General features: G+C 39.3%; 1 protein-coding gene across 1 annotated transcript in view; it reads right to left on the reverse strand.

Annotated features, from left to right (window-relative positions):
* Window positions 1–9,836: 9,836 nt before the first annotated feature.
* The window catches only part of RAP1A (RAP1A, member of RAS oncogene family), a 134,202-nt gene continuing 121,528 nt past the window's right edge, over window positions 9,837–22,510 (reverse strand). The window contains exons 7-9 of the mRNA XM_089514413.1: window positions 19,107–19,250; window positions 14,873–14,988; window positions 9,837–10,573 (exon numbers count right to left, since the gene is read on the reverse strand). Coding sequence (XP_089370539.1) covers window positions 14,902–14,988; window positions 19,107–19,250 — 231 coding nt within the window. The 3' untranslated portion in view covers window positions 9,837–10,573; window positions 14,873–14,901. The remainder of the gene's footprint in view (window positions 10,574–14,872; window positions 14,989–19,106; window positions 19,251–22,510) is intronic.

Consider the following 22,510-nt stretch of genomic DNA (forward strand, 5'->3'; position numbering starts at 1 on the left):
ACTGTTGCCAGGAGGGTTGTTTCAAACTCTTGTCTAAAATCCTGGAGGCCAGAGGGAACTACTGAACAGACGGAAGTGACTGCATTGCTTGCTTTTTGAAGAGTCTGGAATCCTTCCAAACTTTAATTCCCCACTGCCATTTGAGGAGAGAGCGCACTAATTTACAAAATAAAGTGGCTGCTCATGAGTACTCCCTTTGGTCCACCAATATGCCATCAGCAGCAGCAGCAGCATCTATCCCACCTTTCTCCCGATATAGGGACTCAAGGCGGCGACTGCGAATTTTAAACCATACAATTTAAAACAATAAAAAAGCATTAAAATGTATAAACATGAAATTTAGAAAACAATTAAGCAATTTTCAAAGTTAAAACAATTGTGCATTAAATTTTAAAATATATTAAAATCTCTATACAATCCTTATGCATGTGCACAAACAGAAACAAGATATAAACTAGGAAGGCACAGTTATGTGCAAATTCTATGAAATTAATTTCGTTCCAAAGCCTATTGGCCAGTATCTTACAAAAACAGGAATACAAGAGCCAAGTTACAAATTCATCAAACTTTGGCCAAGATTTTCCTGGGCTGTAGCTCTTCAGGAGGAAGAGTCATCCCTAGCACTGTCCCTCCCATCTGGAAAATTCCATGCATGCTACAGCCTCTATGCATTGCTCAGTTGAATGTCACCCATCTGTTTTGACCATTGACTATATATGTTGAACCATGTTGGTATTCAATATACGGGCTGCCTAATGAAACTTAATGTAACTCTACTGGTGCATTTTTATATAATGCCTAAGAGATGTCAGATTTTGGCCTATACTAGCCACTCCCTGCTCTCTTTCCCCTGGAAAGCAAAAATCTCTTTATTTAAATAGACTTTTAGTAGTTACCTGGGAGGTGCAGAAGGATCTTTTAATGGGAGGTGCTATAATAATAATAATAAAAATTTTATTTCTATACCGCCCTTCTATATAATCAGGGCAGTGTACAACATCATAAAAACATCAAAACAATACAACAAATTACAATTACATTAAAATTACAACATATTAAAACAATCAAGCCAGCTTGCCACTACTGGCCTGGGGGGGGGGGGGAGAGCTAATTGGGGCTTGTGTCAGGGAATGCCGATTTAAACAAAAAAGTTTTAAGCTCCTTTTTAAACTGGGCCAGGGAGGTGGCCGAGCGGAGCTCAATGGGCAGAGAATTCCAGAGGGTCGGGGCCAAGATGGTGAAAGCTCTCCTCGACGTGGAGACTAGTCTGGCCCCTGGGACCCTCAATAACTGCTGCCCAGATGTTCTGAGAGCGCGGGGCGGATTGTATGGGGAGAGGCGGTCCTCAAGGTATCCTGGGCCCAAGCCATTTAGCTGCATTGCTATGCTTTATATTAGTGTTTTTAACAGAGTTGTTGACTTGTTTTCAAATGTTTCTATTGCAAATTGTTTTGTCATTGGGTCCTATATTGATAGAAAGGTGAAGTATAAATTAAATGAATACAAAAAATGAATAAACTCTACCACTTGATTCTATTAATGCACCAACCAATGCACCTGTAGGGCATCAAGAATGAAAACACATAGCACCAAGTTCAGGCTTTAACTAATGCTAGTTTTCATGTGAGAAATCTTATTATCACCACAGTGCTTCTTGCTAAGTTGAATGACTTAGAAATAGACACAGAAATCCCTCTCTCCTAGAAATTACAGGTTTGCTCAGTTCTTAGTCTTGTAAATATACTCATCTCCTTATTCAGTTTAGCCTTTCAGGAATTCAGGCCCAAAGAATACTCATCAATCACTCAATCACAGCCTAAGTCCCCACTTAAAGCCTTTTAGCTTGGCTGGAAATTATCATAATAATGTTTCAAGTTGAGTGGGCAGGGATGCTGGGGGGAGAATAATATTCCCTGTCCTTTCTTGTCCTTGTAGTAGGAACCTTAAATTATAAATCTAGCAGAGAATACAGGATGGGGTGTGAGGGTGGGGAAGAGGATAAGTGGCCATGGAGATTCATGTTCAATCAACATTTTTTAAAATGACATCATTACCAGGATCCTTCTATACATTAACATTTATGACCACAAATTCATTTAGCATTTTTGTTGCAGGCACCTTACCAAGTGCTTTACAGTTCTTATGGTTTATAACACCCTCCTCAAGGTGAAACCAATCTCATTCCCAAGGGCACTCAGTGAACTTCAAAGCAGGGACTGGTATGTCAAATACTATAGGTTTGGTATTTCCAACTCAAGTAGGATCTAGGTAAGGCTCTCTCACTTTTGTACCATTTATTTCTAAGAAGAATTAATTTACTAGGAAAAAGTGTTGATGTCAAATGTGGCCATACGTTCAGGGTAAACTGCCTTCAGGGTTCTTTGGCATTCAGCTGCGGCATGGGCCACAAAGGCCTATTGATTATATTATACTGACTGTCTCATGTATGATTTAATACAGTGTTGTTTGTTTGACAATTTTATGTTGTTTAAAAAAATAAACAGAGGCTGGATGGCCAAAAAAGAAACCAAAGACACATTTTCATTGTCAGTATTATTTGCAATGTCAGGCCTTAGTATTCCTGGAATAAAAATGTTCAGCAGCTATGTAGCTTGATAACATGTTACATTACAGCAGGGTTGGGGAAAGAGTGGCCAGCTGGCTGTATGTCATACCTAGGACCATTTTTGTGTCCGGTCTATGGGCTCAAACAATTGCTCTAAAATGCCCTTTAGGGCCCCCCTAAAGTATTTCCACCACATTTGGATGCCCCCTGCCCCCTGAAGTAAAACATTTCCCCCCAATTCTCCCCCCCCCCAAATGTTCTCTGGGGGTATTTACATCACATGTTATGCCCCTTCGATCAATTAAGGTCGGGGAGGCTGTTTTTGAACCTAAAGTGAACAGGAAATTATTTTCGCTCATTTTGTGTTGGTAAAAAGACTCCCCTGTGAAAATGCCTCCCATGTCCCCTTTTTGGGGGGGGGGGACATGTTTGGGAGGAGCAGGTGCAATGGGAGTGTGTTGCCCTGTAAGTTTTCCTGGGGGGCTAATGTGCCCACCTTATTTTTCCAGTTGCCTATCCTGTATCACAAGACACTGGAAATAAGTGCTATTGTGGCAATTTCTCTGCCCAGGGAAACAGAGCCTGTAGCAGGCTTCTAATACTGATGTATATCAGATGTTGGAAGTTATTTCTTTGGCCTAGGCTTCCCAAAATCCTCCAGCTTCTTACTAGGGCATTGTGAGAATTGTAGTCCAAAATGTTTCTCTATGGCCCTAACCTCCCATCCTTTGGTCACTATTTGAATAGCAGCTTCAGCTGCCTTGGAGTCTAGTTTTATGAGAAGAGCAGACTATAAATCAAATATAAATGAATAATTTGAGGTGAACTGCTTTTTGAAGTTTCTCAAAAATAGCTCAGTCTTTCTGAGCCTGACCAGAGGAGGCTAACCCATTGTGGCTGAGAAACAGTGCAAATCTTTGTTGTATTTATGTTTTCTGTGGGTTAAACTTGAAAATATGTTTAGCATGGAAACACATTGTCTCTCAAGTGCTGAAAGCTATCTGTTCTAACGTGATTTTCCCCACTGACATCTTACATTTAGTGTGGTTTATCTTGTCACTGACATGTAAAAGTGAGCTTGATCTTTTAAGTCTGGCTATTGAGTGCATATCACTGAGCAAATCATATAATGAGTGGTAAGATGTTAATCATGGGAAATTTCCATTTCCTTTATATTCTGACCATGTATCAAGCAATGGAATTCAAAGGCCTGCATCTTATACAACTAGAGAACCTATTGCTTTCCAGATGTTGTCGGACTCTAGTTCCCATCTGCTTAAACCAGCCTGAGCAATGGTGAGGGATGGCCAGAGAAGTTCATTAAGAGCTAGACAGCCACAAATTCCGCAGTCCCTGTATTACATAGACACAAGCCACAGGTTGTGCTTCAGGTCACACCAGTCTGTTTCTCATCATTTGAAAGAGCTCCTGTGAAACTGTTTCATGTGAGATTGTCAACTATAATGTCTGTTCTGGAAACACTACGATAGGATACAACAATGCCCTCCACAACACCAGGGGTTCCTGCACCTTGTCATTTCCCAATATTATATTTATCTTAATTTGCAAGTAATACCCACCTGCATTTTACATAGAATAAACAAGTCAGTTTTCATGCAAAAACAATAAATCAACACAAATCTGCCAGTGAGTGTTCATATACCAGTGGGGGAAAACTTGTTTCTCAAAATGACACTGTATCACTGACATGAGGTTGACCATGCCTGAACAAAAGTATTTCAAACTTCAGCATAAAACACCTGAACACAAACTCCTTAAAAGCTGATTTTTTCTCCTGTTGCCTGAATAGAGCCAAAGGGTATTTAATCATATATATTAGTCAGCCCACCATTGCAAAGATGTCCATGTTACCTCCAAATTGGTCAGTCTTTAAAGTGCTCTTGTGTTTAAAACACATAAGGAGAAACCATGTTAAGTATTATTGAAGTGCCATCTACTGGTGTATAATAAAAATAATATACTCTGACTGATAAACAAATTTTAGTACTGATACTGTTCCCTTGTGTAGTTAGAAATATCTTCCCATGCTTTTCAAAAAGTCTTTGTTGAAATTTATATTGCATTTTCAGCTGTCAGTTAGAAATAAACTGAAACTGAATCCTGTCAACATGGTGGCTAGGTGGATTAGTGATTCACAGGTCCAGGAAATGTGTAATTGACCTCCTGAAGGAAGCCTGAAGTACTCCTAGATTAATTTTTGTCAAAGGATGCTCAAGGACCCTTGCTTTTGGACTGCTTCTGTGGGGTCAACAGCTATGATTTCTCCTTGATGGAGCTAATCTGGCCACAGTAGTTTATTTAAAAATCGCTTCTTGTGTGGATTGCTGCAGTGGGCTCTATTTGGAGCTGCACATGAGGATGATATATTACAGGGCAAGAATCATGCAGGCATCTCAAAGCAATAACTTCTAGCATTCCCTTCTATTGGCTATAGTAGCTAGGACTTCTAAGACTTGTAGTCTAGCCCCACCTGGAAAGTTGCATGATTCCCACCTAATACAGAAACTACAGCTGGAGCAGAACAGTGACTAAATTGTCCAGAATGACATACAGATATCAGCATAGCTTCAAAGGCTACCAGTAAATTTCCAAGTTCCATGTTTTAGTAATGACACCTAAACCCCTAAACATGTTGAGCCTTCATTAGTCAAATGAGTATCTCTCCCTGTAGAACAGTGATGAAAACCATGCAGTCTTCCAGATGTAGTTGTTCAGCTGAAACTCCCAGCATTCTGCATCACTGACTGTATTGATTTGGGCTGATGGGATGTGCGGTTCAACATCATCTGGAGGGCACCACAGTTCCAACCTCTGTTGTATATTCTATATGGCTATCTAAAATGGTCAAGGGGCTTGCTTTCATCCTCTCATTAGGAGATGGTCATTATATGTAGACACAGGAAAAGCCGTTTCAACTGTAGCACTACATTATGGAGTACTGACCTCACCAGAAGTTAAAATCTGGCTGTTCACTCAGCTTTGAGGCATTATTTACCAAAGTTCAGTTCTGACATATTATTGACAAGCTCCTGAACACTAGTTATGCTGTCTGAGGCTGATAGGAGCTAGAGTCACATATCATAATCTCAAAGGTTGCAGACTGTTCTGCTAACAATTGGTGAATGCAGGTGTTTTAAGAGATCATGTCTAGTTGAAATACTATTAACCAGTTACATTTTCTGGGCCCCAAGAAGTTTCATTGACACATTCATTGCACATGTAATATTTTCTATAAAGCTTGGGATCGTTTTGAGGCTTTGTATCTTCCAGTGAAGAAAGGCAATAGGAAGAAAATAAACTCATGTGAGATGAGGTACTGGAGAAGAGTGCTGAGGATACCATGGACATCCAAAAAAACCCCAAAACAAATGGGTCCTTGAACAGATCAGGCCTGAGGTTTCCCTGGAAGCCAAGATGATCAAATTGAGGGTGTCATATTTTGGCCACATCATGAGAAGGAATGGCTCATTAGAAAAGAAAATAATGCCAGAGAAGGTAAAGGGTAGCAGAAAGAGAGGAAGACTGCATGCTAGACAGACTGAATCAGAGGACACAGGCCTGAGTTTGCAGGATCTGGGCAAAGTAGTGGAGGGCAGGATTGCTTGGAGATGTCTCATGCAGAGTTGCCATGACCAACAACATCATCTTCCACCTTCCTGAGTTTTGTTGTCTCTTTGGATTGTGTTGCTACTTCCTCCCCACCTCTACGCTGGAATATGCTGACTGAATTAGTACTGTGTACTATTTATTTATTTTTTTAAATCTCATTGATGTATTCTTACAAATGAGGCTTTTCAAAAATCATGGCTGAACAAAATAAATAGTCTTCACTTGCCACCTAGTGGAGAGAAGAACTTATGCAATAAAGTTTAGTGGGCTGGTTTGTCTTGCCTACTGGGAAAGAAAATATATTAAGGTTAGAAGTGTGGAAAACCTGCCTATTCTGCAGTTGTTTCAGCAATTAAAATCACAGAAACAAAGAACTGTAGTGTTGCAAGTGACTCCGGAGGCCTTCCAGTCCAAAATTCCCTGATGGACAGCCATCTAATGGCTATTGAAAATCCTCCAACAAAGGTGATATGCGTATCTTCCAAGGCAGTTTAGCTAAAATGTTTTTCTTCACGTTTAGCCATTGTTTGTTCTCTTATGATTTATATCCATTTGTTTGGTTGCTACCCTCAGAAGAAACACAGAACAAATTTACTTCATCTGGTCTCTAGAAGCCTGAAAGTTTATTAATTAAGCAAGGCTTAGCTGACTTGGTTATTTCATTTCACGTATCCACAATGTTATGTTCTGAATAAAAAGATTGCTAAAGCATGTTGAACTGCTCATTTTTTTGTGGTGTATTAATTTATCCCTGTTTTTTCTATGTTATTTCTGCCTCTCATACTACATTTTCTGTTAAAGAAGAAACACCTACTTTGTTAACTGAGGTGCATCTATAGTACTACTGTGGTCTGAGATTAACCATAAATTTTCCAATTTAAAATTTGCTGTACCTAATTCAATCATTTTGTGCAACTGTTTTGCCAGCTAACTAAAACATAATTTGCTGTGTAATGTATGCAAACTGCCTGCAACTAAGATTGCCAACTCCTCCTGTTCAGGCTAGGAGAGTCAGTGAGACATTGGAAAGAATGTGCTAGATTTGGGATTGATGTTTTGAGCTCACTCTGGCAAGAGTCTCTGTGGATAAACCTGGGCCATACACACCCTGCTTTAAGCTATCTCACTATGAATTTAGCTGGACAAAGTGCATACATACTTGTCGTAATGGAAGAGGAGAGGGGTACATATGTTAATAATAACAGTTATCTTCAAGACAGGTATGGATTATCTAGAATGAGTGCTTCTCCAAGTACAGTTCTACTTGACCTGTTGTTGAAGGAATAACACGAATTCTAGCAAGTACACACCTGTGGCCTAGTGGTTAAGTGGTGTGGTGGCTTAGTGGTTAAGATGCCAGTTCTAATGATCAGAAGATCAGAAGGTTGGAAGTTCAAGGCCCAAGTACTGCATGATGGGGTGAGCTCCTGTCACTAGTCCCAGCTTCTGCCAACCTAGCAGTACGAAAGCATACAAATACAAGTAGACAGATAGGTACCACTTCTCAGTGGGAAGGTAACAGCATTCAGCACAGTCATGCTGGCCGCATGATCCCCAGAGCAGTCCTCAGACAATGCTGGCTCTTCAGCTTAGAAATGGAGATGAGCACCATCTCCTACCGTCTGTTACGACTAGACATACAAGTCAAGGGACTACCTTTATCTTTACCTCCACACCTATACTGCTATAGGCCCCGAGACAGAACACTGAAAAATGTTGCCTCTGCACCTGAGTTTAAAACAACTACAGTCCTTGGACAAAACCTGTAAACTTTATATAACATCAACACTGAGCATAATGAATTAAAAATTGAGTACATTTTAATATGTTAGAACAGGACAAGAAAATCTTTAGTAAGGGGAAAACCTATCATACCTTATGGCAACTAAGTGGCAAATGAAAACTCTTCTTATCTGAAAAACACTAAGAATACTTAACAAAGCCAGTGTGCTGTAGTGGGTTAAGTGTTGGACTATGGCTCTGGGAGACCAGGGTTCAATTCCCCCCCTAGGCCTTGGAAATCCACTGGGTGACCTTGGTCAAAAACTCTCATTCTTAGGGGAAGGCAAGGGCAAACTTCCTCTGAACAAATCTTGCCAAGAATCCCCTATGGTCAGAAACAGCTTGAAGGCATACTACACACGCACATACATACACAAGAATGAACACATCCTTCCACTGCATTTAAATTGATTTTTTAGCCTTAGATTAGGTATTTTCTGAGATAACCTTGTGCTACAGGCTTAAATATATAAAGGAAACCAGAGTACTTGATTACTTGTAGTTTCTAGAAATAAATTTGAGTGAGTAGGTGGGTGGGTTACACATTCATCATTATAAACCATTTTGTCATTGAATCTATTAGATCTCTTACTGGCTTAAGGGCTTGAATCCTGTTGGAATGTTACAAATACATAAGGACCATAAGTTTGGTGCAATTAAGTGAATTCTATCCCTATCCCCATTTACCACATATCAGCTGCTTTATTCAGTGAGGGTCTCTTCCTGTCAATTGGGCAGCAGCTAACTGATGTTCCCACCCTCTCACGTGAGTGATGTCCAGTACAACATGCAGAAACTGTATCCCTCATGACAATGGTTACTTGTCGTGTGTGTATTGGGGGGGGGGGGAGAGGAATTGTCAGACAACTGTTTTATGATCACAGAGGAATAGACCCCATACTGATCACATTGGCTGCTACCTAGTAAGTTGAAATTGGGGGACCATCACAGTCTGTATGTATTGGTCCTAAGGCACCAGATTCCATCTGATCTTGGAAGCTAAACAGGATCAGGCCTGGTTAGTGGAAAACTGCCAACAAATACCAGGAGTTGTAGGCTGTATTTCAGAAAGAGGAACTGGCAAAATCACCTCTTAGTATTCCTTGCCTAAGAAAACCATATGAAATCCATGCGTTGTTATAAGTTGACTGGTGACTTGAAACCATACACACACACAAATATCCCCCAAACTAGGGGCTAGCCAGGGATTGTGAATACAAATAGTCATGAGTGTGAAACTAGGTAATGCATCCACAACTGATTGTTATCTGACTGGTATTTGATATTTGCTTGATATGGGATATTCAATGTTTTTAATTTGCTGCTTGCTTATTTAATCTAATGCAATCTTGTATTATTATCTATTGTTTTATATGTATTTTTTTATTATCCTGTAGAATGTACACCATTGGCAGGTTTCATTTTTATCGATTTTCTATTGTATGTATAGTGCTGTGTAAATCTACAGTGCTATATAAATAAAGTTTAATAATAATAATAAATGGTAACTGCTCAGGAGGATTCTGGCCAATAACTATTTATCTAACAAAACTGTCTCTTTACTGAGCTTACCTGTTTGCTTATAAATTTAGCTTGGGAAACCTGATCTGTTACAATTTCTGTCTGTTCTATTCAGCTCAAGAGTATGTACAGCCAGTCCAACAGAAATGATAAAAAAGGTCACCTGAAAACCATCACTTGATTCCTTTGGCCATTATATACTGCCAACTTTTCTTAAACAAGTATTACTAAATAAGTGGGAGTAGTGCAAAACATCTTAGTAGTATTTACTGTAACAATTTTTAAAATCATCCTTTCAGTTAAACCTGAAACCTGGAACAGAAACACACAACCCAAATGAAAATGTACTAAAATTTAATCATTCATAAAAGCTGTAATTTAATCTGTGACAGTAAAACACAAGAAGCAATATTAGAGTTGGTTTAGTATATTATATATTTTAGCTTTCAAAGCCATAGAAATCAGTTATCCCAGTTTTTTTTCCTATAAAAGACCCATTTTTTTTCCAAAGCATTATGCACAATTTTAATTAGAATATAATGGTAGAATGAAAATAATGATATTCATAACTTTTTAAATATAAAATGAAGTCAATGACTTGGAAAGTTATTTGCTACAGTGAGTTCAAAGGGTAAAATCTTTATAATTATATCCATCATGATAGATATAAAGTATTAATGACTGACCATTTTTAGTGCTTGACGGGAAAGAAATTATGGTAAGAGGTCAATATGAAATTATAGTAGCAATATCTAACATCTGAAATGCATCCATGCTCTTTTGTATAATCATACAACTAGAGTCAATTATATTTATTATCACATCTGTTAACTATTGCAAAGGAGAAATACTATTGTCTTTAATTCCCAAGAGATATACACAGAGAAATTTCATGTTTGTTTGTTTTTTTCCCCAGGGGCCTTTGTGCAAACCATTATAAGATCTAAATTCTTCACATAATATATAAAAACAGAAGCCTCTTCAGATATGTTGCTAATTCGTGGTGTAGTTTATTTGAAGTTCTGGAATGCTGGCACTTTCCAAATTAGGCAACAGTTCTTCATTCCTGTAATCCTGGACAAAAAAACAGAATGAAGAGTTAGCACCCAGTTAAGAAGAGTTATTAAATTAAAAAAATATACGAATAAAAAGAAGTGCAGGACTGAAGGCACTGGGAGAAAAGAATAAATCTGACCTTAAATGTGGAGCTAAAAGAAAACTTTTATAAATCACTTTATAAATGGTATTTAACTCCCTATAAAATATCAAAGATGTTTAAGAATAACAAAAATGTTTGTTGGAAATGTCATAAAGAAGTTGGGACATATCTACATTGTTGGTGGAATTGTCAAAAAGTGAGGATATTTTGGAAAGAAATACATGTAGAGTTGAAGAAAATATTTAATTTAAGGGGACATATGGATCCCAAGATGTATCTCTTGAACATAACAGATGGGATAAAATTAGAACAAAACAAAGAGAAATTATTATTTCATACAATTGTGGCTAAAAGAACTACCCTGGTGAAATACTGGAAAAAGGAAGAAATTCCAATAGTAGAAGACTGGAGATTGAAAGTTATGGAGTTATATGAAATGGATAGACTTACGTGCTTCTTAAAAAAAGACTCACTAAAGAGATTTTTTTAAAGATTGGGATCCATGGAGAATATATGTCCAAAAAGAGAAAAAGGGAGAAATACAAGTCGCATTAGAGGAAAACTGATAAATAATAATAATAATAATAATAATAATAACGATTTATTTCTAGCCCGCCCGATCACGAAGAATCCAGGCAGGTTACAACAGTAAAATACATCAAATTACAATAGAGTTAAAAAAAATAAAAAATAAAGAGTTAGTATATAGTTAAGATATAGGTAGGATTTAATATTTTATACAGAGGTAGAAAGAAAAAGGGAGAGAGAGAATGACATGAATAATTGTAATGAATGGATTGAATCTCAAGGTTGTTTTTCTGGGTATAGAAAAGAGTGAATTTTTGGTAAAGATACTTAATCATGTGATAGAATCTCAGTAATTGTAGGAAGTTTAAATTCGACACAAAAATAGATGTAATGAAGGTAATCTAGGTAGTAAGTTTATACGTTTTGTATTCTTTTGAATATTGTTGAAATTTTAATGATAGGATTTGATTTTTTCTGAATAAAAAGTATTTAAATAAAATAAATTTTAAAAAATAATATCATTTCAATACATCCTTAAAAGTATACAGAACAAACACAAGAAATGATTAACAGGCTATAATAATCTTACTTCAAAAGTAAATTTCTCTTTGATATCACCCCTAATATTCTTTGTCACTTCCTTTCTGTTTTTGTTGTTCTTATACTCTTTCATTATCTTCATTATCTTACTATCATTTCTGTGTATATTCTACCTATGTACCTACAGTTTCCTACTTACTATTTACTTTCCTGACCACTACTCTTTCTCATTAGTCCAATAATAGCAAACATGTTTTTTTCATGTGTAAGTCCAAGAGTTTTTAAAAACAGTTTAAAAAAGGCAGTGTTGACTGATACAACCCTGAAGTTTTAGGACTTCAGGGCATATGAGGAGACTACCAGTTCTCTGCATGTTCCTGTCTTCAGAGGTTGCTCAGATACTGATTGGAGATTAACATAATTGTACTTCAAACCTGGAACCCACTCTTTACATACAAACATCAGGTAGCTGGGTTTAGGCACCACCTAAAATCCTTTCAGTTTGCTCAGACTTTTTAAGGAACAATGGGCTATAATCTTGAAAACCAATGGACTCCCCACCACCTTCAAAAACTAGGGATTATCTGCAATGTCATAGGATGTGGCACAAAGGATTGCTGAGGCCAATACCAAGCCCAAACCAAGTGGACTGTCCAAAACCAAGTGGAGGGATGATTAACTGTCAGAATAATGGGAAAGTTCCCTCCTTGAAGCTTCCTTCCATTTACAGTTCTCAGTGTTGTACCCACTGTTGCCATTTTAATATGAAGACTGTTTTATCAGGATTTCTTTAATGATCGTGTACATTTTGTAATAACTGTCTTTGTGATTTCTCTCTTGTTAGCTGTGTGTCAAAACTTTAAAGGCATAAAAAAAAATTCTTCTCACTGCAGATCAACTAAAGCAGTGGTTCCCAACCTTCCTAATGCCGTGACCCCTTAATACAGTTCGTCATGTTGTGGTGACCCAAACCCATGAAATTATTTTCACTGCTACTTCGTAACTGTAATTAAATAGGTGTTTTCCAATGGTCTTAGGTGACCCCATGAAAGGGTCATTCGACCCCCAAAGGGATCCCGACCCACAGGTTGGGAACCACTGAACTAAAGAGTCAGAAGGCTTTTGAATTTACAAGTACTTTTCATTAGGGTGAATTAAGCAAATCTTAGGCTGCATCCAAGGAACCAGGGACAAAGAAATGTGCTAGACTCTTACCTTTGTTCCCCCTCCCAACATAAACACACACACACACACACAGTTTGACATGACCGACAAGAGAATTGGACACAACATTCCCAATATCTTTATGCAAATATCGGTCAGACGAAGCTACAGAAAACATAAAAAACCTATACTAAAGAGAATATAACATAGTCTGTATTTCTCTGAAATGCTGGCGAAACGTCAGGAAGAAACTCTGCTAGAACATGACCACATAGCCCCAAAAAACCCACAAAAAACTCTGTATTGGCAAACTGGTATTTCTGTTCTGACTGCATACACTAAACATTAGTAACAAATGGTTTAAAAACTAGCTGTAAAATACTAATGAGTCAGCAGATGGCACTTTAGCCTCAAAAGGAAATGTGTGCTAGCAGCTAGGCTTGTATATGCACAGTGATGACATACTGTTTCAACAAATATAACCCTTTACCTACAGTGAAGAAAAATGAAGAACAGGAAGCCTCTGTAGCAGGTTTTTAGCAAGTTAAATTCTTTATTGCAGAAAGTCATTTCCAAAAGTTAACTTTCAGCAGAATAGGAGTTTAATGTTGTTGCTTCTATATACACTTGTGTGTGTGTGTGTGTATGTGCCTTCACGTTGTCTGTCAACCTATGGTGATCCTATGGATCTCAAAAGGTGTTTTTTTAAAAGATGAGGAATGATTCCCATCCAAATGCTAACCAGAGCTGACCCTGTTTAGCTTCTAAGATCAGATGGGATAGATAGCAGGAAATGCAGCCGCATTAGTTTTGTATACTGATGGCTGCTTTCCTCCTAGGGGAAAAAAGAAAGAAACTGGCAAAACAGTAAAAGGGCAAGGGAAACAAGAATGAATTATAGCATGGGAAATATGTATGTCCAGGCTTCAAAGCCTGTGAGGGGGAAAAAGACACCCTTTTGCACAACTTGTATAAGAAACACTGACGCAGAGTGTTTCTGCCTGGACATACAGTCAGCCCTTCTTATACATGGATTTTTTATACACGGATTTAAGCATACATGGTTTGAAAATGTTCCATAAAAGTATAAATTTACCTTGATGTTCCATTTTTTATTAGGGACACCATTTTGCTATGTCATTATACTTAATGGGACTTGAGCATACACGGATTTTGTTATACACGGGGGATCTTGGAACCAAACCCCAGCGTATAACAAGGATCCACTGTACGTATTTCTCATGCTATAATTCATTCTTGTTTCCCTTGCCTTTTACTGTTTTGCCAGTTTCTTTCTTTTTTCCCCCAAGGAGGAAGGCAGCCATCAGTATACAAAACTAATGCGGCTGCATTTCCTGCTATCTATCCCATCTGATCTTAGAAGCTAAACAGGGTCAGCTCTGGTTAGCATTTGGATGGGAATCTTGGTCAAATTATGCAGGAAGATTATTTATAGCGTGTACCCAAACCGTGGAGTGTTCAGCAGTTTTCATTCCTTTGCTAAGAGAAACCAAGGGGCTGTACAGAACGACCCAAAAAGGCAGCCTGCAGCCGCCTGTTTTTGCCCCACACAGAGGCTGCACCAACCAAACGACATGGCTTCTGAGGGAGGGGGGGCATAAAAAGAACCAGCTCCTGGCAGGTTCTTTTTGTGCTGCACGAAGAGTGCCATTGCCGCCCTTGCGCACACTGATGAGATTTGCGCGGCGTGAGGCCATGTATATGTCAGCATGGTGGTTCCTGTGTGGACTGGGGTGAGCCATGATGGTGTCCGGACGGCATGGTAGGGCTTGGGAGCGTGCTGACGCTTCGCTCTCCTGAGTCCTAAAATCAACCCCAGGCCGCGCTTTTCACCAGTCTGTACCAGGCCCAAATAGCCTGCAACCCCACTATGATCATCCTTTTATTCCACTGTGTTGCTGCATGTCCCAGGAAGGCCAAACAATTTTACCAGAGAGTAAAGAAGACCTATGCTTGCTTACCTGGCTCAGAGCTGCTGCATACAGTGGGTCTAGAGCAGCAGACATGATTTCTTTTTAGGCTTCTTCTTTTCCACTGGTGTTTTTCTATTTATCTGTCTGACAAGATCATAAAAGATCTGTAAGAGGGGAAAAAAAAGGGGGGGGGGAGTATGAGGGATTTGAGAAGCAAATGTCAGAAAATGCCAACATCTTATACGATTCTACAGTGTAAGAACTTTTTTGGCATACTAGGTGAGAAGGTGGGAAATAAATGAAATGAGAAGCTGGATGGAGGAAAATGGAGAGGTTAAATTCTCTTGGAACCTTCTTGACTTTAAAAAGAAGGTGAAGCACAAAGACTTCTTGCTACAACAAGAGTGCAGGGCAACTTATTGTTTCCTTAGGGGCTCTCCAGACCGCCCCAAAGGGATGGGCTGGAGACACCCAGTTTCCCTCTGGAGGGACGCTGCAGCAGCCAAACCTTGCAGCATCCTTCTGGATCAAAAAGAACCCGGAAAAAATGGGTTATTTTTGGTACATGGGGACAACGTCATTATGCATCATTGGCACACTGTGAGACATCCACGTCACAAGCGCGGTGCCCAGAGGTGCACATGCAGTGCCGTGCTTACGTCGTGCATGCACGCCATGTATGGACAGCACAACATCAAGATAGTGCCGCCCATAGGTGTTAGGGTTCTGCAGCGCGCAGATGCTGCGTGCTCCGGAATCCTAAAATTGGCCCCAGGCCGCCGCAAACCAGGCCTTAGATAGTTTCAATTCTGGGCCTTAGATAGTATTAATTCTGTACTGGTGCTTCCTGAACTATGGTCTAGTTAAAGTGGGTACATCACAAAACAAGAAATGTTCTGGAAGAAAAAGCAATACCATTGCTCTGGATAAAAAAAAAAAATATTACCTCTCAGGGATTAGTTCGAGCATTTGTGGTCCAGAAGAAGAAATGGAATAACTAGCAATTTGGGCCATTACAAAAGCATACTGCACAACTGTCCACATATACTTGTAAACTGTATACACTTTAGCAACATGATGCCAGAAATTTAAATAAGGCATCTTTTATTGCAAGCCATTCCCTTTTCTGTTTGTTTCAATCAGTACTTGGACATTTACTTTTAAAAGTAATTAGTTCTCCTTTGTTAAGTTACTATTGTAATTCAACTTAGTTATACTTTAGTAATAATTACAAATAACTAGTTACTTTTAAGATCTGTTCTTATTGCAGAGTTACCATTTCTGGACACCTGCAGTACATATACTTTTTAGCTGCTAAGAAAAGTTGAGAAAAATCTGAAAACTAATCCTATCAATCATGAAGGTCAAAGAGTATATGTACAAAAGTGTAGCTCCCTTAAGCTCAACAGTTTCTATGTTCAACTGTCAAAGAAAAACAAAAAATATATTTTACAGTTACTCGCTCAGCTGTCGCCTGGACAGATTGAGGGACCTTTATTTTCTTGGAAATTTAGGTCTACAGTACATCCAAGGACTGTGGCTCTTGTGAAGTGTAGTACCGAATCAAGAGCCACAGTCTGCAAGCATTCCTCAGAGGGAGCCATCAGGCAGACCAGCAACATCTTGGACTGCCTGAAGGAAGAGGCCCCTCCCTCCTCAACTGTCATCTCGGCCTCAGAGGGAGCCATCAGGCAGACCCAGCAACATCTTGGACTGCCTGAAGGAAGAGGCCCCTCCCTCCTCAACTGTCATCTCGGCCTCAGAGGGAGCCATCAGGCAGACCCAGCAACATCTTGGACTGCCTGAAGGAAGAGGCCCCTCCCTCCTCAACTGTCATCTCGGCCTCAGAGGGAGCCATCAGGCAGACCCAGCAACATCAGGGACTGTCTGAAGGAAGAGGCCCCTCCCTCCTCAACTGTCATCTCGGCCTCAGAGGGAGTCATCAGGCAGACCCAGCAACATCAGGGACTGCCTGAAGGACGAGACTTCTCCCTCCTTTGTCACCTTGTATTTGTATTGCATTAAGATTTTTACTGTACACCGCTATGATCATTGCGGAATAGCGGTCTATAAATAAAACATATTATTATTATTATTATTCTCTCTTTGGGTGAAGCTAGCTTTGTAACAATAAAAGTCAAATGCTTATCTTCATGAAAAACTCACTTCCTCTCCTGACCCTGCCACCTCAAACCATGGACAATTCAATGATTCACAAATTCCAACTAGCTTTAGACCTACAGTACATCCATACACTGCAAAACCTAGAAACTGGATACTGCCTTGATATTATCTTCTTCGGGGAGGGGGGGGGGAGAGGAGAGAGAGAGAAGCACAGTGAAGCACTTTCTAAAAGCATGATAAAGCCAACATCTTTTTCACTCTCTTCAATAACAGCCCATAACAGCATTTAGGTTTCTCACACTCCCTCCCCACTGGGTTTACAGTTACATGATTTTATGCTGTCAGCCTAAGGCAAACACATCCGTTTGTACTCTGGTAAGGTCAGACTAGCTTCTTGCTAGATACTCAGCAGAGCTTGGAAGTTCAAGTGTGCACTGTGAATAAAAACTTGGGGAGGATCCCAGTAGGGATATCTATGAAGACAGTGGGCATCCACCATCATTTTTTTTCCTAAGAAAGAAACCCCAGAAAACCTGACCCTTTGTCATTTAAATTTAAAATTGTTGTTAGGTCATAGAGAGATCTTATAGCACCTTTGAGAATGGAAAGAAAAAAGTTTGCAGTATGAGCTTTTTGTGGTCATCTGTAAGGCTGGAGTGCTTAACCCTTATAAATACTAAGCCTCTGAAGATCTTTACAAGTCTTTGTTAACTCAACATAAGACTCCTCCAGACAAAATGTTGCTGATGGCTGTGGTATTTGTTACTGTATTTACCAAGGTTTATTTGCTTTAAAAACAAACACACAGAGACAATGTTTCTGTTGTCCTAGACTATTCAGTTGTTATTCTTAGCAACAATAGCTACATTTCAATCACAAAGAGAGGGTGGGGTGTTGTTATTTTTAAAACAGGAGGTATTGCAATAACAACAACAACAAATCCAAAGGGAGTTGTATGATTCAATACCTGTGGTTCCTACTGGGTTCCTTGGCCATTCTTCCTCCTCACTGTTAAGATTGTGGTGGTGGTGAGCATGAATATTTTGTTACAGTTTACAAAAAGGATTTTTAGAACTGTTTCTTTAAAAGAAGGCTTGCTCATATCAGGTCTCACAACATCCAGACCCCTAAGGTGAGCAAAGAAGAGCTCTGAATGATAATTAGCCAAGTTGCCTAAAATGTCATGTGATCTGATAGATAATTGGCCAAATTGCCTATGATGCAATACAACTTCCTTTATTTTCCGTCCCCCTCTGCTGTTAGCATACCCTATACCCCTCTCGCTGAATATGAGATTTCATATTTTCACATCGGATATCTATAGTCAGGCATGTTTTTAAGAGGTCATGATGACTTTCAGAAGACTAAGATGTTTCTCTCTTTTTATTCTGCCCCCATTCAGTTTGACACCACTTTTGCAAGATGAAATCGCAGTACACAGCACAACAATTTGCACAGAATTCTCACAAGCATTCTCAAAGCCATTAGTGACAACTTTCAGCTCCACAATAAAACCAACAGTCAGACCATGTTAGTGAAGACCTCTCAGTTATGAAATTCATTTCTCTTCTAAGCCGCAAGTCGAAGGCAACAGATACTGACAGATCAGACAAGTGAGTATTGAAACCCTGCAATGTAGGGGTTGTTCTGGCCATTTTGCCTGTTGACAAATCTCAGGTTTTATATGGAGCCCTGGTGGCACAGTGGGTAAATGCCTGTACTGCAGCCATTCACTCAAAACCACAAGGTTGCGAGTTCAAGACCAGCAAAAGGGCCCAAGCTCGACTCAGGCTTGCATCCTTCCGAGGTCGCTAAAATGAGTACCGAGACTGTTGGGGGCAAATTAGCTTACTTGCTAATTAGCTTACTTGCTGTTCACCGCTATGATCTTTGGAATAGCGATATATAAATAAAACAAATTATTATTATTATTATTATAAATGTGACAACAATCTTGCAAAAAAAATTGTTGAAGTTCTTCAATTAAAAGTAAGTAGTAATGGTAATGTGGGAAGTATTATTTAGAAGACATCTACAAACACAGGTTTTGAAAGGTGCAATTAGCCAGTAAAAGAGGAGTATAAAAATATTTACACACAAATTCAAAACTACAAAAACAATGTGTATGCTGCTTCATGAAAGATCACCCAATAGTTACCTCATTAACATTGATTTTAGACTTTGCAGATGACTCTAGAAAGGCACAGTTACACCACTGTCTTGCTAAGTTCTGTCCTTGTTCTTTGCCAACTACACGTTCATCTTCCAGATCACATTTATTGCCAACCAGAATCATAGGAACCTGTGCAGAGAGAATAAAAGGATTATGGGTAAATGATATTCAAAATCACATGCCCAACCTGGAAAAATAACAGAATTGCTGCCAAAAGCTAGCATTCTGCAGGCAGGAGGAGTTTTTGATATGTTACACCTAAAACAATTCTTCACTGTTTATTTTGCACAGATTCCATGTTTAAAACTGGCTTATTTAATTGGACTGCTTTATATGAATCAACATATTTAAGAAGATAAAATGACAAAAAATTGAATTTGTAAGATGGGGAGCTTCAAAAGGGCATCTTCACTGGCTTCAAAACTGTAATACACAATGTACTGATTGCTCTATTAACTCTCGGCTACTTGGATGTGTGGGTGGAGATATGTTGATTAGAAACTATAATCCAGATCAATAGTGGACAAGATCATGATATTTCCTGGAAAGTAAAACTTTAAAGTACATTTTGTGGATGAGAGGCTGGATTATATATTACAAGAAAGTGAGCAAACAAGCTATTTTGCACACTGGCATTACCATGGCTACATCACACTGACAACTAAACAGGCTCATAGCAACTATCAGACAAATGGAAATATTGTGGTTTGGAAAGTTCATGGATACATGATTTATTTCCTCAATCACTTACCCTAATGCCAGTTTCTGCAAACAGAAAGAGTTGACATTTCAAATACTACAACAGACAGTAGCTACCTTTCAATATAGTTTAAATTTAGACAAAAGGATTTACATCACTTCCTAAGAAATATGATGTATGTTTTGAACTCAATGACTTGACCTGTTTAGACAATAAATGCCTTCTTCCCCATTCTGGAAATGGCATAGTTGAATCATGAAATATAAGGGATACATGTGCTATGCTCTTGTTGGGTCCACTTCTGCTTCCACTGATTGGGATGGGATTCCCTCAGAGCATCTATCAGAGCTGCTGCTACCCACTGATTTTAGTCCACATGTCCTAGTAACTCAGTGGGAAGTTATTGTGGATTCAACTTGCACCTTCCACTTCTGACTCTGCAAATATTTTCCTCTTCCCACCCTTGTGGGAGATGAGACCAATCAGGGCATGTGAGATAGTGTAGAAAGAAGGTGTACTTTAAATACTTTAAATGAAGCTTTATTCTAAACAGTAATCTACACTAGCAAAAGGGCATCTCTTACATGAAGGCACCATCCTTCAGGCAGTTACAAAGTCACAGAATGGTCTAGGTCTTATTTAGCCAAGATCATAAAATAAACATAAGCCGAACACATCTACCTAATATACTATCCAAATCTGCTCATGGTGCCAATGAGATTTGGAGTCCTAGATGTTCATTGGGGGTAGCTAGTAGTCTGGACCAGGCTTGACCAGCTCCCATTAGGTTCTTCTCTCTGCCTCGTTGTTACCTGAGGCTTCTATTCATTTTTTCTTAGTAGGATTTTGAAGCTTGATAGGTTGCCCCAACCAATCATCACAATGGGCAATTGTTCTCTGTGCCTGTGATGCTGACCCCAACAAATGCAACTTAACACAATCATTTCATTACCCCTTTGATTACCTAAAAACTACAGTGAGCCCTCCACATTCGCTGGGGTTAAGGGTGCAGGACCTCCATGAAAGTGCAAAAACCACAAATAAAAAAACACACTTTTTTTTTAACCTGAGAGAACACTTCCCTAGGCATCTGTGTGGGTCCTCCAACACAGCTCTATGATCAGTATCTTTCAGAGGTTGACCACAGAATTACACTGGAGGTCCTACACATGCCTAGAGTAATGTCCTTTTTAGGAATCTCTAGGTCCTCCAGTGCAACTTCTGGCTGACACTGACCATAGAGTTGCACTGGAGGACCTAGAGATTCCCGGAGAGAAAACATATTAATCAAATCCGTAAATGATCAGATCTGCAAAAGTCAAATCTGCAAATGTGGAAGGCTGACTGTATATCCCTCAGTTGTGCTGTCCTGATAATCGGAAAGCCCACTACCACAACATGTTTTTGTCAAGAGAGTTTCCCAGGCTTCCCCATTTGGAGCAGTTTAGACTGAATTCTCAACATAAATATAAAAATGATATTTTATAAATAACAACTCAGAACTTGGAAAAGTTTCTTTTACAGAACTATAGCTCTCAGAATCAAACCAGCATGGCTCATCACCATGCTGCCTGGGAATTTTGAAAGGTATAGTCCAAAAGATATACCCCCTCCCTCATCCCAGTTCTGCACTAGACCGGCATATTTTGTAATGCTGTAATAAAACTAGTAATGCAAATTTGAAGAGTCAACTTTGAAAAACAAATGGGGACGGAGAAAACAGAAAACATCATGGGGCAAATGGCTGGTAGCATTAAATGCCTTGTTTGCTATGGAAAGACTTCATTTAAGCAAGGATCCAAAATTATTCTTTTATGGCTAATGGAGTGTTCCTGCATGAATTCAGAAATTATCAAAACTTGCTCAACATTAGAGGGGGAAAAGTGATGCTGCAATTTTTGCAACGGGTTCAAATAAGCCCTTTTAAGTCAAACCTATCTATGGCCTAGTACAGACCGCCCCTTTTTGTGCTGGATTGGGGCCAGGGCAGCCTCACCAGCAGCCCTTTGGCCCCATTCTGGCATTTTTCTGGGCCATGGAGAAGCGGTAAAATGGCGCCGCCCGCATGTAGTAGGGTTCGAGACCGTGCAGTTGGTGCGCGATCCCAAGCCCTACTATCGCCGCCAGGATGTCGCATCCTGGCAGTGTGTACCAAGCCAAAGAGATCATGAAGGCTTTCTGTGTGTGCATGTGCTCACACCTTTAAGTCACTTATGACAACCCCATGAATTTCACAGGGTTTTCTCAGGCAAGGAATAGTCAGTGTGGTTTTGCCAGTTCCTTTCTCTGAAAAAAAAAAGCCTAAAGCACCTGGCATTTTTTGACAGTCTTCCATCGAAGTACAAACCAGGGCTGACTCCTCCTTAGCTTTCAAGATCAGACAGGATCAAGGGCCTTTAGGGTATTTAGCTTGTTTTCTACAATTAATATTACCATCCCACTCCTGCTGCTGCCATATATTTTGTACTACAACATCTATAAACTCTAGTCAGCCAAGATTTACAGTTATTTATTACTGGAGGGTATAGTCCAAATATCTAGAATACACCAGGTTGGGGGTTTACACACACACATGTTTCAGATCAATAATCTGATCTTCGTTGATATGAATTAACAGTACAGAGGTATTTAAAATATGTCAAGAACTGCAGTGTCATGAGGTGTAATTAGGCAACAGAATGAAAAACAG

The sequence above is a fragment of the Sceloporus occidentalis genome, unplaced genomic scaffold, assembly GCF_023333645.1.
Source record: "Sceloporus occidentalis isolate IW3139 unplaced genomic scaffold, rSceOcc1.0.p SCAF_3, whole genome shotgun sequence".
In the NCBI taxonomy this organism is placed as follows: Eukaryota; Metazoa; Chordata; class Lepidosauria; order Squamata; family Phrynosomatidae; genus Sceloporus; species Sceloporus occidentalis.